This window comes from Telopea speciosissima, chromosome 11, assembly GCF_018873765.1.
Source record: "Telopea speciosissima isolate NSW1024214 ecotype Mountain lineage chromosome 11, Tspe_v1, whole genome shotgun sequence".
Lineage (NCBI taxonomy): Eukaryota > Viridiplantae > Streptophyta > Magnoliopsida > Proteales > Proteaceae > Telopea > Telopea speciosissima.
The window spans coordinates 36,644,427-36,666,067 of record NC_057926.1 but is presented as its reverse complement, the minus strand read 5'-3'; the positions used below and the strand labels follow the sequence as shown (position 1 = coordinate 36,666,067).

At 38.2% G+C, this 21,641-nt stretch overlaps 1 protein-coding gene across 2 annotated transcripts; it reads right to left on the bottom strand.

Moving 5' to 3' along the window:
• Positions 1-1,503: 1,503 nt before the first annotated feature.
• Positions 1,504-20,627, bottom strand: LOC122646708. 2 transcript variants are annotated; one of them, XM_043840308.1, is made up of 5 exons: positions 20,495-20,627; positions 19,378-19,484; positions 17,069-17,709; positions 3,276-3,402; positions 1,504-1,571 (listed from the first exon to the last, which is right to left on the bottom strand). In XM_043840308.1, the coding sequence occupies exons 1-5, from the start codon at positions 20,567-20,569 to the stop codon at positions 1,532-1,534; spliced, it is 990 nt and encodes a 329-aa protein (XP_043696243.1). In that variant the 5' UTR covers positions 20,570-20,627; the 3' UTR covers positions 1,504-1,531. The 2 variants fall into 2 exon arrangements, with proteins under 2 accessions (XP_043696243.1, XP_043696244.1); XM_043840309.1 differs by having other exon boundaries at positions 19,378-19,481; positions 20,495-20,625.
• Positions 20,628-21,641: the final 1,014 nt, after the last annotated feature.

Sequence of the window (21,641 nt, the reverse complement as noted above, 5' to 3'; positions counted from 1 at the left end):
TAGCCAACCAGAATAGTCTCCCAGGCTATTTTCCTCTCTTTCTCTTCGTCGATAATGAAATCTTCATCAGAGAAACGTCAGAGGGGTTATCTGGAGATGATGTGTTTCATCCAAGGGTGGTGGGGGTAAAGATGGTTCAGAATGGGGTTGGGTGGTGGAAGGGTTAATAGCATGTTCCCTGGTTCAGGTGGGAAATCGGATGCCATTAAAAACCAGGATTGATATTGGAAGAAGTGCTCAGCAAGAAGGAAGATAGGGTCGAAAACAAAGGTTGAAACTAAAGAAAGTAAATCGGAAACAGGGGAAGAAAGTAAATCGGAAAAAAACACTCAAGGTGGAGAATTCTTCATAATACTCAGTACAATACCTAATCACATTACAGTATACTAATATTGGTTACGCATCATAACCTAGGGTTCCCTTACGGTTGATGACCAGAAGAAAAAAAAAAAAGCAAAAGAGTGAGATTTGCAGGAGTTTACTCACCTTAAATTTACAGGATCTTCAATCGCCGGAATTTCAGTGGCCGGAAAGTAGAGAGAGAAGCTGGAGTTATCAATCGGCTAACATAGAGGTGCAGGAGCTTCCGTTTCAAAAGGGGAGGAAGATATGGACCTGTTTAGGGTAAGATCTGGAGTTTTAATGGTGTTGGAGCTCCATCTTCTGCAACTTCAACAGTCTTCTTTCCAACGATCGATATCTCCATTTCAAGGTTGGGGGATGCAATAAGGGTAATAGTGTAAATTCCATTTTGGTTATTTCATTAACGATGTAAAAGGTATTTTTGCTATTTATTGATTTATGGCTTGCTGACATCAGCACTAAACCATTGACTCTAAGAAAACATGTATTCCATCCGTTTTATGGGTCTGTAAGGTTTTAAAAAATTTGGGGGCTACATGATAGGTGGACAATCCTCTGGGGGTCTACAAGAAGTTTACTCAAATACAAATTTATATTATGGGAAGCAGTTTTCTATCCGAGAGTGTGGCCTACGCCAGCATTCCCATGTGTCTATCTCTCTCCTCCTTAAAACAAAGGGGCAGAGGTGTCTTTTCATATGGGGAGGAAAGAGATAGATTCATGGGAGTGCTGGCATAGCCCACACTCCGAGACAGAGATCTTTTTCCCTAATATTATTTAACATACTTTAAATTGGATTTGACGAACACACATATCTAACATGACCAAGCAAGCAACAAATGTATTTCTTTACTCAAAGTGATAAATGTGAAGCCTACCTCCTGAAATTTAACTTTCAGTTGAATGGTAATTCCATTCAACCATAGATGCCAACTGCATGAGTCATGACAAAATGCCTAAAACCAAAAATTCCATGCACTGGTAAGACAAAGAATAACTTCAGCCCCTGTAGAGGCGCTCATGGATCACTTCCAACTAACTTCTATGTTTGTGGAGTCCAAGTGCTGTTTCCATAAACAAAAGCCACAAGGTAGTAGTGCTCCACTGTTCCAGTTCACGGTGAATCCATTTTGAGTACACAGTTTAATGGAATTGATGAAAACAACAGCTACCCTTGCTTTCCCTTCATCGACTGCTCTACAAGATACCTAATATTAACAGAGAAAAGAATCAACACGTTACAAGTGCATTTGCCGGTGTGAAAAACACAAGACAGTCTAACATGCAACTCAAGTCAAATTAAACAAGTACTCTATAGCCATTTATTGCTATGGAACTGTCATCGCTAGTACCATATCCATGTTATTCTTTCCTTGAACTATTCCCCTCCTTCAGGTTCTCATGGACAGTAACGTGTCAATCAGATCATTAACTCCATAGTTCAGATTCGTATTTTCACTTATTCAGGGACCAGGCTTGAACTTAATAACTGATAAAAGCCAACTCCAAGCCCACGTCAGCCCCTTCATTTGCCAGGACGTAGAAACAAGCCCAAGTCTGATTTATGGAATGCTACAGTCCAAGCCAGATCTAAGATGGATCTATCAAAAGGGAAGCATTACTAATGGCACTCTAAAAGACCCAAGGGTTTAGGCTTCAGAGAATCTCTTATAACCAGAATCGCATGAGGTAGGAACCCAAAACAGATTTAAGATAACTCAGGAAACAAACTAAGGACATCTGAAAAGGGTAAATCCATCTTGCAGGTTTTGGGGAAACGATTTGGGGAAGATGAGTTTCAAACCCTAAACGAGGGTATAATTGTACATTACATTCTACAATTTCGGATCAGTTAGCATTTAATGCCTGATATTAACAGCAGGGACTTAAATATAGATTAATTTGAAAAGCAGGGAATGCGCGTGGAATTATTACGGGGTACGTGTGGAATTGTCAGAAGAGCAGGGGGTGCATGTGGAATTTTTGAACGACTTAGGGGGTGCATGCATATTTAACCCTAACAATAACATAGAAACCTAGTAACAGGTATAGCAAGCAAATATATAAGGAGAGTAGAGCATGCGCAGGAAAGAAAAGGAAACTTTCAGAACTTACCTGATTCGATGGAAGAAGAAGAAGAAGATAGGTGATTCAGGATATACCAGGCATCCCACCAAAGTCGACCCTTGGAATCTCACCAAGGTTTACTGCATCTCACAGTACTGCTGCTTCGAATCTCACAGAACCAAAAAGAAGGCAAAAGCCATCATCTATTCATCAAATCTTGGGAGGTCAATGGCCTGTACATGCTTTTAGAAGATTGCTATTACTGAAAGATAAAGCCCAAAAAAACAAAAAAAAATCTCCCCCTTGTGTGGTCTAAGATGGAGTTTTCCTCACTGACTAGGGAACTGAAATAGATTAGGAAACTAAATTTAAATCAGGTCCAGAATTAAATTATTACTTTCCCAGCTACTGAGCTAGTCTAGACAAACTAAACAGAAATAAAATAAAGTAATTAAAGTCCTAAAAACTAGCACATGATTTGGCTGCCTGGTGTGAACCAGATATTACACCATGGGTCAGGTTCTGAACCAGAAAAATGGTTCAATATTGAACCAGACCAACCCAAACCACAGGAGATTTTCTTCATCTCTTCTGCTGGAATGCAACAATTACCCCAGCCTCATCATCTCTTTCACAACTTCCAACCCAATTCCCATCCAAGATGTGGCAAGATAAGACCTCTTTTCTACTCCATGTTATTTGAAAGTTAAATTAAGATATTTTGAAGGCTGTAGTTCAGAGGAAGGAGCTCAATACACAAAAACAGGTTGCATGAATTATTAATGTTTCTAGGAATCATAAATAGTTATGCATGCTTAAGAGTAGAAGCATGAAGAGATCCTTACTTTCCCGTATAGAAGCCTGCAGAGTACCAAGCATGCAAAACTACACCAAGATCTGTATCCGAATTCATACATTGCACCATTTTATCTTCTGACAAACTTGAACCGCTTTTCACGTCTTTCTCTCTTTCTGCTTTTCATAACGAAGAAGGCAAAGGTCATAAATCTAAGAAATCACAACAAGAATTCCAATATGACTCCATAGGTGCGCCCTACATTACAAGATATAAGTAAAATTTTATACCTTATCAATCAAATCAATAACTTGGACAACAAATAATGTTAAAGGAATGACATAATATGTCTATGCAATCAAAAATAGATAAGAATAAATGAATAATATATTATTAACAAGCCACCAATAGATTTAACAGGAAAATATATACCTCTTGTCCTTTTCAAAAGTATTCGATCTTTTTTCTTAAACCTTTCAACAATATTATTTGGATTGGAGAGGGCCTACACTTCTCTTTCGTAATAGATCTTGCTCTTAGAAGTGGTTATCAAATGTGAGGTGGAGAGTGATAATTAAACCCTTGCATTTTCAGTTTCTTCTTTCGACTGTTCACATCAGGCTCCGAAGAAGTTGTTGATTTTGTTGCTTGTACTTTTCTTTTATTAATCGTCTAAGATAGTGACCCTCCCTACATGATAAACAAGAAGAGAAGAGAAGCCCGATAAGCTGAAACTTTTAGCCTTTCTTGCTTGTACACCGATGAGCGAGGAGTTTAGAAGAGTAGTCAGGCGACTCAGGCCAGCAATAATCGTTCACCCGTCTTGTGTAAGCCCAGCTCATTCCCATAAACAAGGAAGGTGACATAGATGATGATGTTTCAAAGAGAATTAAAGTGGGAATGGATGAAGTGGAGAAGCGCAACTGGAGTACTGTGTGACCGACGTATTCCTTTTAAACTTAAGGAAAGTTCTATAAGACTGTTGTTCAACTGACTATGATGTATGGGGCAGAGTGTTGGGCAGTTAAAAAGTGTCATATAGAAAAGCTATGTGTAGCAGAGATGAGGATGTTAAGATGGAGGTGCGGAAAAACTAGGAAAAATAAAGTAAGGAATGATCGTATAAGAGCTGATATGGGAATTGCCCCAATCAATGACAAACTTCGAGAATGTCCTTTGAGGTGGTATGGCCATGTTCAACGGCAGCCTGAGGATGCCTTAGTATGGAGGAGTGATTTGATCCCGATTGAAGGAGCTAGAAGAGCAAGGGTCGGCCTAAAATGACCATAGGAGAGGTTGTGAGGAATGACAGGAGTGACTTGGGTCTTGTACCAAGTATAAACTCAGATAGAGCCTATTGAAGGGCAAGGATCCATGTTGCCGACCCGACCTAGCTGAGATTTTCCTGACTTCTTGGATTCTGCCTCTTTCCTCTTACTTTCTTTTCTTTTCTCATTTCGCCTTTTTTTTTTTAACTCTGGTTTGAAAGGATCCATGTAGCCGACCCCATTCAGTTGGGATAAGGCTGAGTTGTTGTTGTTATAAATATCTTAAAATATATAAACTACCGAGGAACACACCTTTCTCCCATTATCTTCCCAATCGACAGACCAATGGATCTAGTCTTAAACTATCTGACCTCACACTCCTATTAATGACTGAGAAACCACAGGAAACAGTAAATACTTAGATGAGGTCACTCAGACCCTCTTGCGTGGATGCATTCGATGAAGCCCCATTGGTTATAGCTTGTTGCAGGTTACTGTTAAATTGCTAATTATTAACTGGAAGTTCATTGCTGGTATAAGTAATTCTTAGACTTCAAGTAAGAATTTAGTTAGGGATTTAATATGACCAAAATCAGGTCAAAACTTATTTTAACAGGCTAGAAAACTGTTGTTTGCCTCAAAAGACAAGATTGCATTACTTAATTCTCTGCAGAGGGGGAAAAAACATAATTTACATTGAGCATGAGCTAAAAGAAGCAATCTGAACTGTTTATGGATTTAAAACAAAAAATACTAGGAGTTAAGAACCAAAGTGTTTGGGTGCAAGGCATACAGTCAGAACAAAGTAGTTTCATGGAATTATCAAACTCAGTTAAGGTTTACACTTCTATAATTTGGTACTCGATTAGGGACAGCAAGGACCTGGGCTATGGAATAAGACACAACAGAAATTAGCTTAGGCTGCCATGGTAAAATAGAAGCGGATGGGTGAACAGTGTTAAAGAGTAATTCAGATTACAGGAACGATATAAAAAGAGTAGAAGAATGATGGGGCACAGAGAGATAATGACAGGAAGTACATTTATGATCTGTTTGATTTCTTCCCCTTTTTTTTCAAAAAAAGTTATACAGTTTACACTTTGAATGGACTGATCAGCTATCAGTCCAATTTGACAATCTGAAACCTGAACAGATTCAAATACAGATCCACCAACTTTTGATCCATCAGATATGGGAAAAAGAACACTGCTTGCATGGTTCCTACTCCTAAACACAGGAGTGCGCAATTTTACCATCCCGCCCCCTGTGAAATCAAAAACCCATCCATGTAGATAACCCTGTGCGTGCTCTCGTTGGCCCAGCACTGGTGCAGGGGCGACACGACCAAGCAGCGATCTGTTGCCCATCAGATATTTATCAGATTCACAGCCTACTTTACCTCATCTTTTATGTCAACTTCCACCATGTCAATCCTCACTGATGCATACGCACTGGTCTTTGTTGCATCTGAAAAAACCATTTAAGTTGGCTTTCCCATACGATGGCATATTTAAACCACTAATAAAACTTTCTCAGTCAACTTGAACAGAATATGTCAGTCATACAACACTTCAAAACCACCTCTCCACTTAAGCACCGTTCTCTAATCATATGGACAATGGCCACTTCCACCTCTCCTCTCCTAGAAAGAACAGAACCAACATAACAAGAAGTCACTCAAATTAGCCTTTAGCTTTTAGGCATTCCTTATTTCTATTCTATGTCTAGTTTCAAAATGAGGTTCCTTGGTGTATGCTTTTCGTTGATGATATTGTTTTGATAGACGAGACAGTGGAAGGGATTAATGCAAAATTGGAATAATGGAGATCAAGCTTGGAATCAAGAGGGTTTAAGTTAAGCAGAACAAAGACAGAATATATGATGTGTAACTTCAGTCAGACCAGGAGGGGGGATGAAGTGGTGAAACTTGAGGAGCAAGAGCTACCACAAAGTGAACGCTTTCGAGACCTGGGGTCAATCATTAACAAAGAGGGTGATATAAAGGATGATGTTTCCCACAGAATTAAAGTAGGATGGATGAAGTGGAGAGGCGCATCGAGAGTGTTATGTGACAAACGCATGCTTGTTAAACTTAAAGGAAAATTCTACAAGACAGTTATAAGACCAGCTATGACTTATGGGGCGGAATGTAGGGCAGTTAAATAAGATGTGTAGCCGAGATGAGGATGTTGAGGTGGATGTGCGGCAAGACCAGGAGAGATAGAGTAAAGAACGATTGTATTAAAACTGGTTTGGGAGTTGCACCAATCCAAGACAAGCTCCGGGAGAGCCGCCTGCGGTGGTATGGTCATGTCCAACGGAGACCCATGGACGCACCAATAAGGAAAAGTGACCAGATTCAGCTTAATGGAGCTAAAAGGGGTAGGGGCAGGCCTAAGATGACTATTGGTGAAGTGGTAAGAAAGGATATGCATGTGGTAGGGCTCGACCCTAGTATGACTGCGGATAGAGTTGTTTGGAGGTCAAGGATCCGTATAGCCAACCCTTTGTAGGGGGATGTTCCTCGGATGCTGCTTTGACTATTGCTTCGACTTCTACCTTTACTTATTTTCCTTTTTTCCTTTTTATCTCTCTTGCATCCTTTATTGGCTTAGCATCTATTGGATCCATGTAGTCGACTCCATTTAGTTGGAATAAGGCTACGGTTGTTGTCGTTGTTGTTGTTGTTGTTGTCTAGTTTCAAAATTTAAGGTTGTATTTATTATCTTGGTCTGACATATTTTCAGACCATTTGATTCTGAGTGATACGTATGATTTGCATTCAACCCTTCAGTCTCAAAGATCAAAGCTATATCTTCTGGAAACATATTACACAGGGTTTAATCATCTGCATCCCAGTAACCCATATTTAAACAAAGGAAAAAGATATGGGCTAAATTTTAGGTACCAACACATGACCAATCGAGACACTGCTCTATCATCCAATTGTGAGAATCGCCACATCATCCTGTCCACGTGGTAGAACTAGGCAGACCACCAAGAAAAGCTTATCTAGACTGGACCATCAGGATATTTTACCTTTCTTAAAACACACATTAGTTTAATAAACAATCTCTAACTATTTGAAAACGGCAGTATTCACACTAATTTGTTCCTCTTGGGGTAGGAGGCAAACCATGAGTGCTGCACCACTGGTAGATAGGGAGACACTCCAGATCCTATTCCACTTCTTTAAACAATAGTCAAATGACATGCACATGAAGATAACTAGTGTTCCCTTTAACTCAAGAGGCCATTTTGAGCATTTCCCAATTATATATTCCAGCCCTATAAAATCTTTCCTCTCAAATGCTTCAGATGCTTACCAACAGGGTATGTTTCCAAAGTTCACTTTTTCATCCAGAGTTCAACCTCTTCCCCATGAGAAAATCTTGTGGAAATATACCCTAACAAAAAATAACTAACGTGACTACGTGAGTGTCTGAACTCTGAAAAGAAAACATTCATTTTCTATCTATAGATGGTTATTCTACAGCTCTACTGGCCAAGTCTGACAATAATTCCATTAACCCATTCAGTCACAAGAAACATAAGCAATACTGAAAGGTATTGTGTTAAAATTAGTCGGGAAGGATCTCAATTACACATCCTTCAAATTACATAGAGGCTTTGTGTGGAGAAGATTCTCAACTTCAAAATAGGTTCCAAGAGGTAGTAATACGATTCAGTGCAAAAATGATGACAGGAATTTTTTAAAGTATACACCATTTGAACTATCTGGAGATCAGAACTACAATTTGAACTCTTACTAGGTCAAACCAACAAGATGCTTATTTATCATAAGTAGAATCTAATGGTGTATTCTAATCAACTATTAGGGCTAGAAAACCTCATGTAAATCCAGAATTGTAGGGAGTAGGAACCAAAACCAGCAACTGAGATTTAATTAAATATAGAAAAGACAAGTCTGATGTGGCCAGAATTCTGGGTCGACTGGCCTAACAAGGAAAGAGAATAAACCCTTAAAAGTGTAAACCAGATCCAATGGAAGGGTTTGAGCATATTAGGAGATTACTAAAATAGTAACTTGCAGGAAAATTGGAATCAGATTTAGAAATCTAAGGGTTTGATCTTCTTCTTACTGCAACCCCACCCGCCGCCCACCCCTTGCTGCAACCCAAACTACATCATCCACCTCCTCCTCCTTCCTGCTGCAACCCCACATACCCTCATCCCTTGCTGCAACCCAAACCACCCCACCCGCCTCCTCATTCTTATTCTTCTTCTTTCTGCTACAACCCCACATGCTCCCCTACCCCTTGCTGCAACCCAAACCACCCCACCCGCCCCTACCCCCTGCTTTGAATATGGATTCCAGAAAGCATCTCATTAACCCGTCCTAAACCCAAAAAAAAAAGAATAGAAAAAACAATCTGTTTTCATCAATATTCCCATTCAATGAATCGGCAACAATGGCTTTTTTGGATACTTCGTTGAATGTCAAATGTCTGATTCATATCTCCAAACTCCAAAATGGTCTCAACCAATTTGGCAGATTTTCTTCTAAAGACATCACAGATGAAATACCTGAGGACTCTGGTTGAGAACTCGAAACTCACAATCTTCCTCTGTTGACACCATTTTTATCGCCCTCAGCATTAAAGTTACCATGACCAAAGAGATCTTCTAAGATTTCATGGTGGTGGGATGGATACCTTGCTGTTTTGAGTATGTGTTCAACGTTTCAAGAATCTGTAGCGAAGAGCTCGCTGTTGGAGGGAACGAGAAGACGGAAGGTTGGATGCTTGCTGGCGACATCAGTGTAGTGATCGTAAAGGCAGTTCGGAAGATGGGTGAAGAGGGAATATCTTCACAACAATTAAAATATATAAACTTTGGGTCCATTTCTTAAAAAAAGCTATAAAAATTATTTATGCATAAATAGTTACCAAACGATTTCTCGTTCTATACTCTGTTATATCTAATGGTTAACAAACAGTTGTGTTTTTTTATAACAAATATTTTTATTAATGATTTTTTTTAAATAGGACATAAACAAAAAGAAAAATGATACCAAAAAGGCCCCAAGTGTAACAGCAATTAGAAGGTAGAATAGCAAGAGAAACCAATATAGGAAGTGAGTGAACGGATTTAGTAACTAGCGAACCAACATGGAAAATGAATATAGAAAATAGAAACTAGAGAACGGCATAAATAACTCAAAAATGAACCAATATAGAAACTAGAGAAAGGAATTAGAAAGTAATGCAAACATAATAGCAAGTGTTGAGCAAAATAGTAACTAACAGGAATACTAGAAACAAGGCAAAAAATTGTGTTTCCACAAGGTTTAAACTATGGCATAATACTGCTATCAAAGATAGGAATCAATAGGGAAAAGAGAAGAAGATGCTAAACGGAAGAATAGAAAAAAATATGACCTTTGGAAGAGAAGGAAAAGAAGATAGATGATAAATGATAGAAGATAAAAGAAGAGGGATATGACCTAGGCTTCCCATCTGTTTTCTTTGTAATGGGCCACTTTAATGGGCCTAAAATGTGGGTACAAGGTAGGCACAACGGGATTAGGCTTAGTAGTAGCTTATTTTCATTCCTAGTTCAAGTAGGAATAGTTAGCTATTAGTTGTTTTTTTTTTTTCCAGCAAAGTTGTAATAGCTTTTTAATACTCATATTCATAGTAGGAGCTTGCTTTCAGTTTTCCTAATTAAAAGAGGAGTTTTATACAACAAAAACTCAGCCTTATCCCAACTAAATGGGGTCATCTCTACAGGAGTTTTATATTTCAATCTATATAAACATTGTAAGGCTCCTAAAGCCATTCATGATTTGATTAATTGAAGTTTTGAGTGCTGTTTAGCCTTGAGAATCAGTGAGAGTCAGATTCGGTGAGATACCCTGAGCCGTGATAGGGTTCTTTCCACCTGAGATAGGTATCTTCTTCTTCTTCCCTTCTTCTTCCTGTTTATACTCTGTATTTCTGCAACTGAATACTGTTTTGAGTTCTGTCGATTACCAAGGCTGCTGGATTGTATTTGATCTCTGATTTCAAGAGGAGATATTATTCTTCAATCTATATCAGATTTCTAACATCAAGTAAGGTCAGACCAAAACTTAATTTCAGTTTTAATCAACCAGCAGATGCTTAGTTTTTGTCTATTTCAGCCTGGTTTGATTTGTTGATTAAATCAGATTTAGTAATCTGTTCAGCCCCAACTTTTGGGACTTCAAAGAGCATCTCCTAGGTGACCTTCGACCTTAGTTTGGTGAGCATCAGATCAGTATTTTGATTGCTATCTAAAATCACCCAAAACTGGCAAATTTTGGATTCCAGAATTTTGTTGGTCTGATTGAATTTAAATTCTTTTTTCCATCTCAGGGATCTCTGCCCGTGAGATCACTGTCTCTCAAATTACTCCCAAACCACTCATTCTTCTGAAGGGTTCTTATTCTTCCTATTAACTATTGTTTCCTAGAGTTTGGTGTTATTCTGAGGGATTTGAGTTCTCAGTCAGTTTTCGGGTTTCTATTAGAGTGGATTTTTGACTTGGGATCCTATCCGAGAGGGGTTTAGAGTTATTCCAACCTACCCCCCACCAGAACTTGACTAACATCTCACCAGTCCAACTTGGCATCCCACCAAGGGTTTTACTGCAAAAGAAGTTCTGAATCTCACAGAAACCAGAAAGAGCAAGCATAGAAAAAGGGCATACCCAGTGCACGAGGCCCCCCACTGCAGGGTCTGGGAAGGGTCATAATGTGCGCAGCCTTACCCCTGCTTTCGCAGAGAGGCTGTTTCCAGACTCGAACTCGTGACCACTTGGTCACAATGAAGCAACCTTTACCGTTGGTAGTGGGTATAGTCCCCTACTCTGTATTAATAACTTCAAGGAAATAAGAAAAATAAGAAACTCCTATGTATGATCAGGAGAATCCCTCACAACTTGAGTTTTCTTCAAAATAAAAATACAGAATTGGCCTAAAATAGTAAACCCAAAAAACATTAAACCCGTGGCCCATATAACTCATTCAACGGTTAACATTAAACATGTTAATCAACTCTTGGTCCAGTTTTGATAGCCTGGTTTGCTGCTGGCCATCTTGTTCTTTTGAACTGCATCAAGATCAATCTTAAAATAATACAAGAAAGCCTGTAAAACTGAAAAATATAACTCAGTTCTGAATTTATGAACAATTATTTATGTGTTCAAGTAAAGTAGAACAATCAAGCAAAAATATCATAAATCAAATTCTAAGACACATCTCTCTCTCTCTCTCTCTCTCTCTCTTTTTTTGGGGGGGGGGGGGAGCGGAGAGTTATTAAATGCATTGTATTTTGAACCATTACAAAGGCTTTTAGAACATAATATACATCCAAAGTATGCACCCCTCCATTGCACAGCTGGGGGACCTATATACAGTTTAGATAAACTCCCTACTCATACAAAATTCATTCCAATTCCTCCACATAGTAGAAGTGTTTATGTTTGTAAATTCAGGTATTACCAACGGTAAGTTAAAGCGCATGAACTTCTTCTCCTAAAGACCTTGTGAACAGAGAGGCTTCTTATAAAATTTAACATACCAACACACATTTTTCTGTTTCTTTTTCCTAAAGTTACGACAAAATTAGGTTTAGAAAGAAAAATATAATTACAAATGGATCTACACTCATAAGAGAAGGCAATAATTCAAACAAGCCATTAAGTAAGGCCAGTGCTATTGTTACCCTCCATTACCTAGCCGCAGAACTGTCAATGGATCTGAACAAGGATCTTATCCGAATCCAGTCCGTTTATAGTGGATTGGAATTGGATAAAGTCAGCATTGTTTAAGATCCAGCCCAATTGACAAATCCATTTATTAGTCAAACAAGAGGTGCATCTAGATGGATCTGATCCATTTAAGATCATAGTTGTCACGGCGTCACACCGATCTAAGTCGGTGAAGGGGTGTCTGATCGATATATCGACACGTCGCCCGCCATGGCAACATGTCGACCATGGCAGAATTGTAATTAAATCCAAAGTTGAATGGCAAACTAGTAGATAAATCAAGATTTATAAGAGCAATGGCAGAATTTTAATTAATCTGAAGTTGTAAAGGAGTGGCAGAACTGTAATTTAATGGAGTTAAAGAGAACACTACATGGGCTAAACAGAATAGCAATAGAGAATACAGGGGGATTAGTTTAACTAATACAAATTGTCCTTACTTGCAATTTCAAAGACTTAAAATGTCTTCTTCAACCTTGCAATAACACTATTTAAAGAAAAAACTCAAAAACCAAGGCTAAAATAGGAGATTTAGGGAAAGAAGGAGTGGATCTAAGGTTGGGGAAGAAACAAAAAATTAAAGAAGAAGAAATCGAAGAGGGAAAGAGAGACAGGACGCCATGGCGTAGGTCGATATGCACATTTCTCCAGCGCCAGGACTCATGGCGGGGCCATGGCGACGATATGGCGACGCCATGACAACTATGTTTAAGATCCAAGTCCGTTTATATGTATGAAACAAATATCTCAACATATGAAATACAAATAATATAAAATATGTAATCTTCATATGATCTATTTTATATAACGTATACTTAATAACTACAAGAGGGCAGACCTTGGCGCAACGATAAGGTTGCTCCATTGCGACCTAGTGGTCACTGGTTGGAGTCGGAAAACAGCCTCTTGGCGAAGCAGGGTTAAGGCTGCGTACGTTATGACCCTCCCCAAACCCCAAAGTGGTGGGAGCCTCGTGCACTGGGTACGTCCTTTATTTTATTTTTTGTTTTTTTTTTTGTATACTTGATAACTATAAATATAACAATATTTGATGCAGTGCCAAGCCTAAAGAAGATCCCTCATGCTGTTTTGGCCCACATCCGAACTAGACCCAAACCGCAGGCTAAGAACCAAGCCTAGCCGTGGTGTGTGATGGCCAGGGGTCAAACCCTACATTTCCCTTGATTGTGGGGCCCATGTGGTCCAATCCTTGAAGCTTCCAGAATTTTAGAAAGTGATGTGTCTTTTCTTTTCTTTGGGTACTTGTCTTTTCATATTCCTAGGTGTATTAATGTAACTTTTTAAATTCCTAGACTAGGAGTTTAAGAATTAAAGTCTATGTCTTTAATACTTTATTGGTATTAGTTTCTAGGTGAGTTATTTGTCTAGGGAGTCCAACAGTTGTGTGCTAAGAATTAATTTTCTTGGAATTAGTTTCTACGCATTAATTTAGTCAAGAGTTAAAAAGGGTCATACCCAGTGCACAAGGCTCCCACGATTCGCAGGGTCTGGGAGAGGTAGATGGTAGGCAGCCTTGCCCCTTCATAGAGAGGCTGATTCCCAGGAACCCGCGCCACTGCGCTGGCCATAACGAGACTTTGCCATCGCACCAAGCGACAACCCTCTATTTAGTCAAGGATTACATTTTGTTTAAATAATAAATACCTATTGTAATTCAACATTTGTAGCAGCCTTGAAAATGAATTGAAGAAATGAAATTGAAGCCTTGCTTGCTGGCCCAAGTAATGTATTGAGCATCCCTTCCCTGTCTCACGTTTTAGTGAGTTCTTTCTCTCTCCCATATTTTATTCCCCTCTTATCGTCTTTAACTTTCAACCTATCATCTTCTTCTTCTCTTCTTGAATTTGACCCTTCATCTTCCACTTCATCTTCCACTTGACCCATCATCTTTCCTCATCCCTGCGGCATCCCTTTGCTACCCCTAAACCAGAACATGTTCAGATCTTAGCCTTCCAACCTACACCAAATTGGTATCACAACCGAAAGTTCCTACACTTTGTTGTTAGCTTAACCTGACAGGGCTGTCACAAATCAGCCTAAGCTTGAAGTTCTCCTATGGATGCAGCAAGGCAACATCTCTATGACTCACTACTTCAATACCAAGAGTGTCTGAGTTTTCAAATTGAAGAGCTACGTGTTGATCGCAAGGACTTTAGAAGACGCCTTGAAAAATTCAACAAGAAGGTATTTGAAGTTCTTATGCAATATGAAGAGGAAGCCCTCTCGCATGAGCCTACAACAGAAGTTGCCCGAAGAGTCGGACGATGAAGCTCAGCTAAATGAGATTGAATTTGATAAATTGATTGAAGGTCCAATTGAAGATGTCAAGACCTCCACTCAGAGACGTCGTTTGGCGACAATCATCAGAAGAACTTGACAATGGATCTCTTCCATGAGCAGATAGACTATGTGCTTCCCGATGGTTACTTAGATAAAAAGCTTCAAATCAAGGGATTTTTACAAGTTGATCCATGAGCTGATTGACTATGTGCTTCCCGATGGTTACTTTGATAAAAAGCTTTAGATTAAGGAATTTTCACAAGTTGATTATGGCATGATCATCGATGCAAATCATGTGATCTTGAACCTCCTCCATTACAAACTCGTAGACTAGTTTTTTTCTAATGACGGGAGAATTGATCCAATCATAGTTATCAAGGTGACGCCTAGGCGTCCAGGCTCCTTGGTCGCCTTGCGCACCTAGGCCACCTGCCTTGACGACTTGTTCGTGTCGACTTATTTTGGACCCTCTCCAACGCCTTGCCGCCTTGATAACTATGGATGTAGTATCAAGCCTGAAGAAGATCCCTCATGCTGATTTGGTCCACATCAAAACTAGATCCGCAGGCCAAAAACCAAGCCCAGCCATTGTGTATGCTAGCTAAGGGTCAACCCCTACGTTTCCCTTGATTGTGGGGTCCATGTGGTCCAATCCTTGAAGCTTCCAAAATTTTAGAGTCTCTAGTTATGTCCTCGTTTCTTTTCTTTCAGTACTTGTCTTTTCATATTCCTACGTGTATTAATGTAACTTTTTAAATTCCTAGATTAGTAGTTTAGGAATTAAAGTCTAAGTCTTTAATTCTTTATTGATATTAGTTTCTAGGTGAGTTATTAGTCTAGGGAGTCCAATAGTTGTGTGCTAAGAATTAATTTTCTTGGAGTTAGTTTCTAGGCATTCATTTAGTCAAGAGTTACATTTTCTTTAAATATCTATTGTAATCCAACATTTGTAGCAGCCTTGAAAATGAATTGATGAAATGAAACTGAAGCCTTGCAAGCCTAAGTAATGCGTTGAGCATCCCCTCCCTCCCTCAGTTTTGGTGAGTTCTTTCTCTCTCCTACCATCTCTCTCTCTCCCATATTTTCGTCCCCTTATCTTTTTTAACTTTCAACCTATCATCTTCTTCTTCTCTTCTTGAATTCGACCTTTCATCTTCCACCCGACTCATCATTTTTCCTCATCCCTGTAGCACCCCTTTGCTACCCCTAAACCAAAACCTGATCTATTTCAGATCTTAGCCTTCCAACCTGAGCCAATACTTATTTGTTCAGTAGTATAAAACTATATAATTTTTTTCTAAAAGATGGGTATTCTTGGGTAAAATTCATAGTTGTCAAGGCAACCTAAGGCGGTGGAGGGGTGCCTAAGCGCTTAGGTGACAAGGCACCCGTAGAGGCGCGCAAGTGTTATTTTTTATTTCTCCTCTTTTCTAACATTATTTAATATACTACAATATGTACCTTATATCATCAAAATCAACATTAAGCCACATCAAATCATAAAAAATCAATATTAAGCAACATCAAGTCATCAAAAATCAACATTAAGTCACATTAAGTAATCGAAAATCAATATTAAACCACATAAAGTCATCAAAAAACAACATAGAACAAGAAGACAGCAGAACTTAAGAAAATATGATCTTATCAATAAGTAATTAAACTACTCTCGATTTAGAGAAATGTTCTTGTTCTCTAAGAAGTTTGACTGATCAAATGATTTTATTTTTACATAAGACTTTTTGTATTAAGTAGAACACAAAACCAGCTTTCCAACAAATCCAAGATTGCTTAAATCTGATTTATATTGATGGAGTTATGTTCCGGTAAAACCTTACTTGATGTGCGCGAATGCTGTCAAAATCACTCTGAATGAAAATATTTTTTAAAATATCAAAACAAATGAATATTTTACCGCACTTAGGGGTTTTAGCAATGTTTTACCATATTAAGATTTATGGAATTTTTAAATTTGAGAAAAAACCCAGCATTAGAAAGTGGAAAATTTTACCTACCGCCAAAAATCCAGTTTTTGTTCTTGGACTGGGGGTTAACTTTTTATCCTTTTGGAATTTTATTTTTTAACTATTTTTATTGAATTCAAATAGGTGGGTATTTGCTTAGTTATGAATAAATCTTAAGTAAATGAAATACAAATATAAAGAAATAATGCTTATAAATTATTAGTGTCCTAAGATAAGCAGGATCCAGATACGGACCCAATTATCCAATCAATAATTTGTTTTGAACCTGGATCAGGTTGTCCAGATCCATCGGATCAATGATTGGATATAAAATCATCCAATTAATAACTGGATCAGATCCACAAGAACACATGTCCAATGAAAATCATTATACTTCAGTTCCTTCTCTAAAGCTTTGTACTTTTTGTTTCTCATACTTGTGCATTTTTCTTTTTGATATAAATGAAAACCTCTCCCATGTTACAGAGCCGATAAACTGTAATAACAATAAAAAAATAATAATGAAAATTCCCTCACTAATTATATCTGCTAACCTTCATGGATATTTGAAGCACTAGATTTCGTCATCTTAAATGAAGAAATTGCTCTTTCTGCAGCTCCCAATCCGGTTTTAACAACAATGTCATCCTCAAAAGATGAGGACTTTTGAGGACCCATCATACATGAAGCAGTATTAACATCAGTGCCAATGTTACTGACGCAACTTCCACTTGAAGCACAACAAGGTAGTGAAGAGCATGGAGCCACCAAACAAGGGCAAACGTATGGGCAGCAAGAAGAAACCACCCCTGGCAGAGAGGATTGATGTATAGGTACTTGATGTTGTTCCTGAAAAGTAGAACATGCACCCCACTGTGCAGAAGAACCAGAACCTTCGCCAATGCCTTGGTAATTCCAGTAACCCGCTTCATGAAGTTGCTGTAGAACTTTTTGCCGCTGCTCCTCGAGTTCATAATACTGGCTAAGTAATTTATTATACTCTCCTACATCTTGTGAATATGAGAAGCCATCAAGAACCTTTTGTGTGTGGGGAATATGTGATGTTTGCATGAAAGCCTCTTGACCATGTGAATTGGCATGATAACTTTCCTGACTTTGAGGAAGATCATTAGCTATTCCCGCTTCGGGTCCAGTGTTTGATACAGCATTGCCATCATCATGCACCTCTATTTGTCTTCACATAAAAGACAGGACAAAAGAAAATGCTTAGTATTATACCCCTATAATGTGAAATATGAAGATAGAATACCTAGAATATAATTATACATTAGGATATCTAATATATCTAATATAGAAACTATGAAGACTGATTACAGATCAGAATACCAATGACTTTGAGAAGGGTATCTACCTAGTTAGTGTCATTTCATCAGTTGATGTTAATGCTGAAGTTTAAATCGCTTTATGTAACACAAACTACTCTATTGGAAAAACAGGATTTGTAACTTGACTCAAGTGATCCTCAAAACAAGTAAAATCATGATCTTTTAGTTTAAATCTTAATGTATAAACATAAAAAATTACAGAAATAATCATAGGGAAGAGAGAGGAAACAAAAGATTCAGTTGACATGGGCTCTGGTTACCCAATTTGCCCCTAGAAGAAGAGGACAAGGCAAGGGAACTCCAACTAGGTCTCCAACGTATGCCCAACTCAAGGTCTTAAACTGATTCTTGGTCAAGTCTTGAAAGCTTTAAGGTAACTGAATGGATTCTGACTGTTGACGACGTTACACGTGGCATGATTTTTTTACTAACCTAATGGAAGCCAAGTGTCCCAACCATGCAGTGCACCCCATTCACATAAGTAATAAAGAATAAAATAAAATATTGGATGAAATCTTTGTATATCTTTAGTATGAATTCTTTCTTTAAGATATGCATTTAATTTAAGATATAAGCTAGAAAGATATAAACAACCAACTAGAAAACATGAGTAAAATAATCATGTCTGCATCTCTGTGGATATATACATTACAGACTTCTGAATTTTTTAGACTAAAGAGCGTACCCAGTGCACGAGGCTCCCGCCACTGTAGGGTCTGGGGAGGGTCATAAGATACCTAGCCTTACCCCAGCTTGGCGGAGAGGCTGTTTCCTGACTAGAACCCACGACTAGTAGGTCGCAATGGAGCAATCCTACCGTTGCGCCAAGGTCCACCCTCTCAGAATTTTTTAGAGTCTAGAGACAAATTGTTTCTCTCTCATTGGCTAATGCATGCCTAAGAGTATATACCATCTCAATAAAGTACTGCTATGAACCTCTACCAGGTATTTTGGCTAATGGACGAAAGCAAATTTATAACAGAAACAATTTCCTCAAAGGGCTCAGGTTATATATCTTTAAAGATAATAAGCTTCCACTCCGGTGGAGTCTTTCTTATGGTCAGGAGAAAATCTTATGAGTTTCCCCCCATATTAATCTGTACAAAAAAGCCTAATTCCCAGCAATCACTAACCAAAATGAAAGTTCAGGACTTGAGCAATTGAATCAGAAAATAACTCTTTCTCAAACATTGCCAAAAGAACAGTGTGACATCTAGTTCCAGATGCTATTTGTTCAGTTCCAAATGAAGTAAACGAATTTAAGATAAAAATAAACGTGCTCAAAAGAAGATAAGAATTATAGTGCAGATTGGGCCAGGGAAACTGCACAATTTTATTTTATTTTTTATTTATTTATTTTATTTTTTTATTGATGAAAGTGTAATCACACATAAAACACACCAATCCCAAAAGGTTAACCGACTTTTAGGACCGTGGAATGGCGGATATACACAACACACACCACACTCACACACCCGATGTGGGACCAAACCAACTGCACAAGTTAATCCACTGACCTAGTATCGTCATGACTTTGATCAATTCGATCAGACACGTTTTCAGCAGTGTTTCTCTCTTTCTCTCCCTCAGCTGAATTGTCCTGATATCCTTTGTTATGCATCTTCTGGAAACAAGGATAAAATTATTCACACATGAAGACTATTCAAAATAACCAAACTGCAGTAGGTGTGAGAGGGGAAGCTTGGATGATGTATACATGAAAGAGGGGGGGAGGGGGGGGGGGCGGGGGAGAAGCCAATGTGCAATGCAAGTGTGGAAGGCTAATTGACATTAGAATAGTACTTCAAAAAGTTACCAAGCAAAGCACAGTATCCGTAAAATAGCAATACATTCAGAACTATAAATGACTTTAGGAGAAGTGGTGAGGAAAGACATGCATAGCTTAGGCCTTTTATCAAATATGACCTCAAACATAGCTGATTGGAGGGTAAGGATCCATGTAGCAGACCCCATTAAGTTGGGATAAGGCTGAGTTGTTGTTGTTTATTGTTGTAGTCGAAGGATAAATTGAGGGTGTTGTCAGAGAGAGACATAGAAGGCATGTGGAAAGGAAGAGTAGCAAATGTTAAACCCAAGCAGAGACACTAATTCACATAAATATACTACTTCAAACAGCGAGTAAGTAAAAACCTATGCATTAATGTATTTCTGGAAAATAACAAATGCATTCAACTTGTAACACAGAAAGGAAGTTCAATAAAATCCTGGTTCAACGTCTAGAAATAAATAACAGAGCCAGGTCAAAGAGCATTCTTGCATGGAAATTCCCGCTAAAATTTAACCAGTACACAAAGAAAATCATACAGCGCGAAAAAAAAAAAATATATTTGAGAAGGGCGTGTATATTAGGTCAAAACCAACCTAAACTGAGTGAATAAAGAGGTAACCGAAACCAATGCAAAAAAAACTCCCAATCTCGCATACACCACTGAACAGTTACTGATAACCTAACTTTTTTCCAACAACCCCCCAAAATAACTTTTATTCAAAAAAGGCCGAAACACACAAGCACACTAAACCATAACTGCAGAAATTCAAAACTTCGATTACGAACTGTTTAAAGAAATAACTTTTCTGTTTCTATTGCCTCAGTGAGAGAGAGAGGGAGAGAACCTTGTATTTAGAAATGGCGTCATTGAAGGCATTGATGAGAGCTGAATCGTCCCATATATCGGTTTCCTTCCCCATTTCAAGTTTTCAATTCTTCCAGCAGAAGTTCAGATAGACTCTAGGGAGCAGCGATAAAGACCAGACGACTTAAGTTGTGTTGCAAGGAGTATGCCTTGCGTCTTCTTCAGTACTCGAAAAGCGAAACAGCGCAAGAAATATGGACACGAGTCAGATGCAGAGGATCTCAAACACTTGTTTCATTTCCGTATGCGATATTTTTTTTTTGGGTAGAATTTCCTTATGCGATATTATTCCATCCAACTTTACCAAGAAAAAGATATTATTGCATCCAATGGTTGATCCTATTATAGTAAATTAGTAATAGACTTTGTGAAAGATATGGATATTATGAATTTCTTGGCAAAAAAAGGAATAAATGGCGCCTAGGATAACATTTTGTGAAATTACATCTAAGATACCTAATGTTTGACATGTTATGTTTATGGTACCCATACGACCAACCAAGATAACATTAATCGGATTAATAAAAAATAATAATAATAATTTCTAATTGAAAAAATTACACGTCACCCCCTGGTTTTCAAACGATACTCAAATCATCTCATGGTTTTTGAAAAAACTCCAATCATCCTTTGGTTTAGACCCCGATATAACAAATTAGTCCATACCGTTAGTTTTATGTTGTTAAGTGATAATGCCAGCCAGTTAAATAAATTTAAATCCCTAAACTACCCTTGACCAATGTTGAAGATGAAAGAAGGGTAGTATTGTAAATTTAATTCTAATGTTTTAGTACAAGGGTAAAATAGTCCTTTCACACCAATAACTAATAGTAGACTAACACTGTTACTGTAGAGATGGTGATTTGAGTTTTTTCAAAAATCAAGGGGTGATCTGAGTTTCATTTGAAAACCAAGGGGTGATGTGTAATTTACCCTTTTCTAATTTTACCCTTATTTGTCCTTACTCAAACACCCTCCAATCTCGGATTCGGCTCCTCTACTTCCAAAGCTGGTACTTCCATCAGCTTTCAGTGTGCCACTGACAACCATCCAACAACTGATGTTAAAAATTTAAAATAATTTGAAAACCACATGAGATCTGTTTGAAAGCCCACCCGACCGGTTCA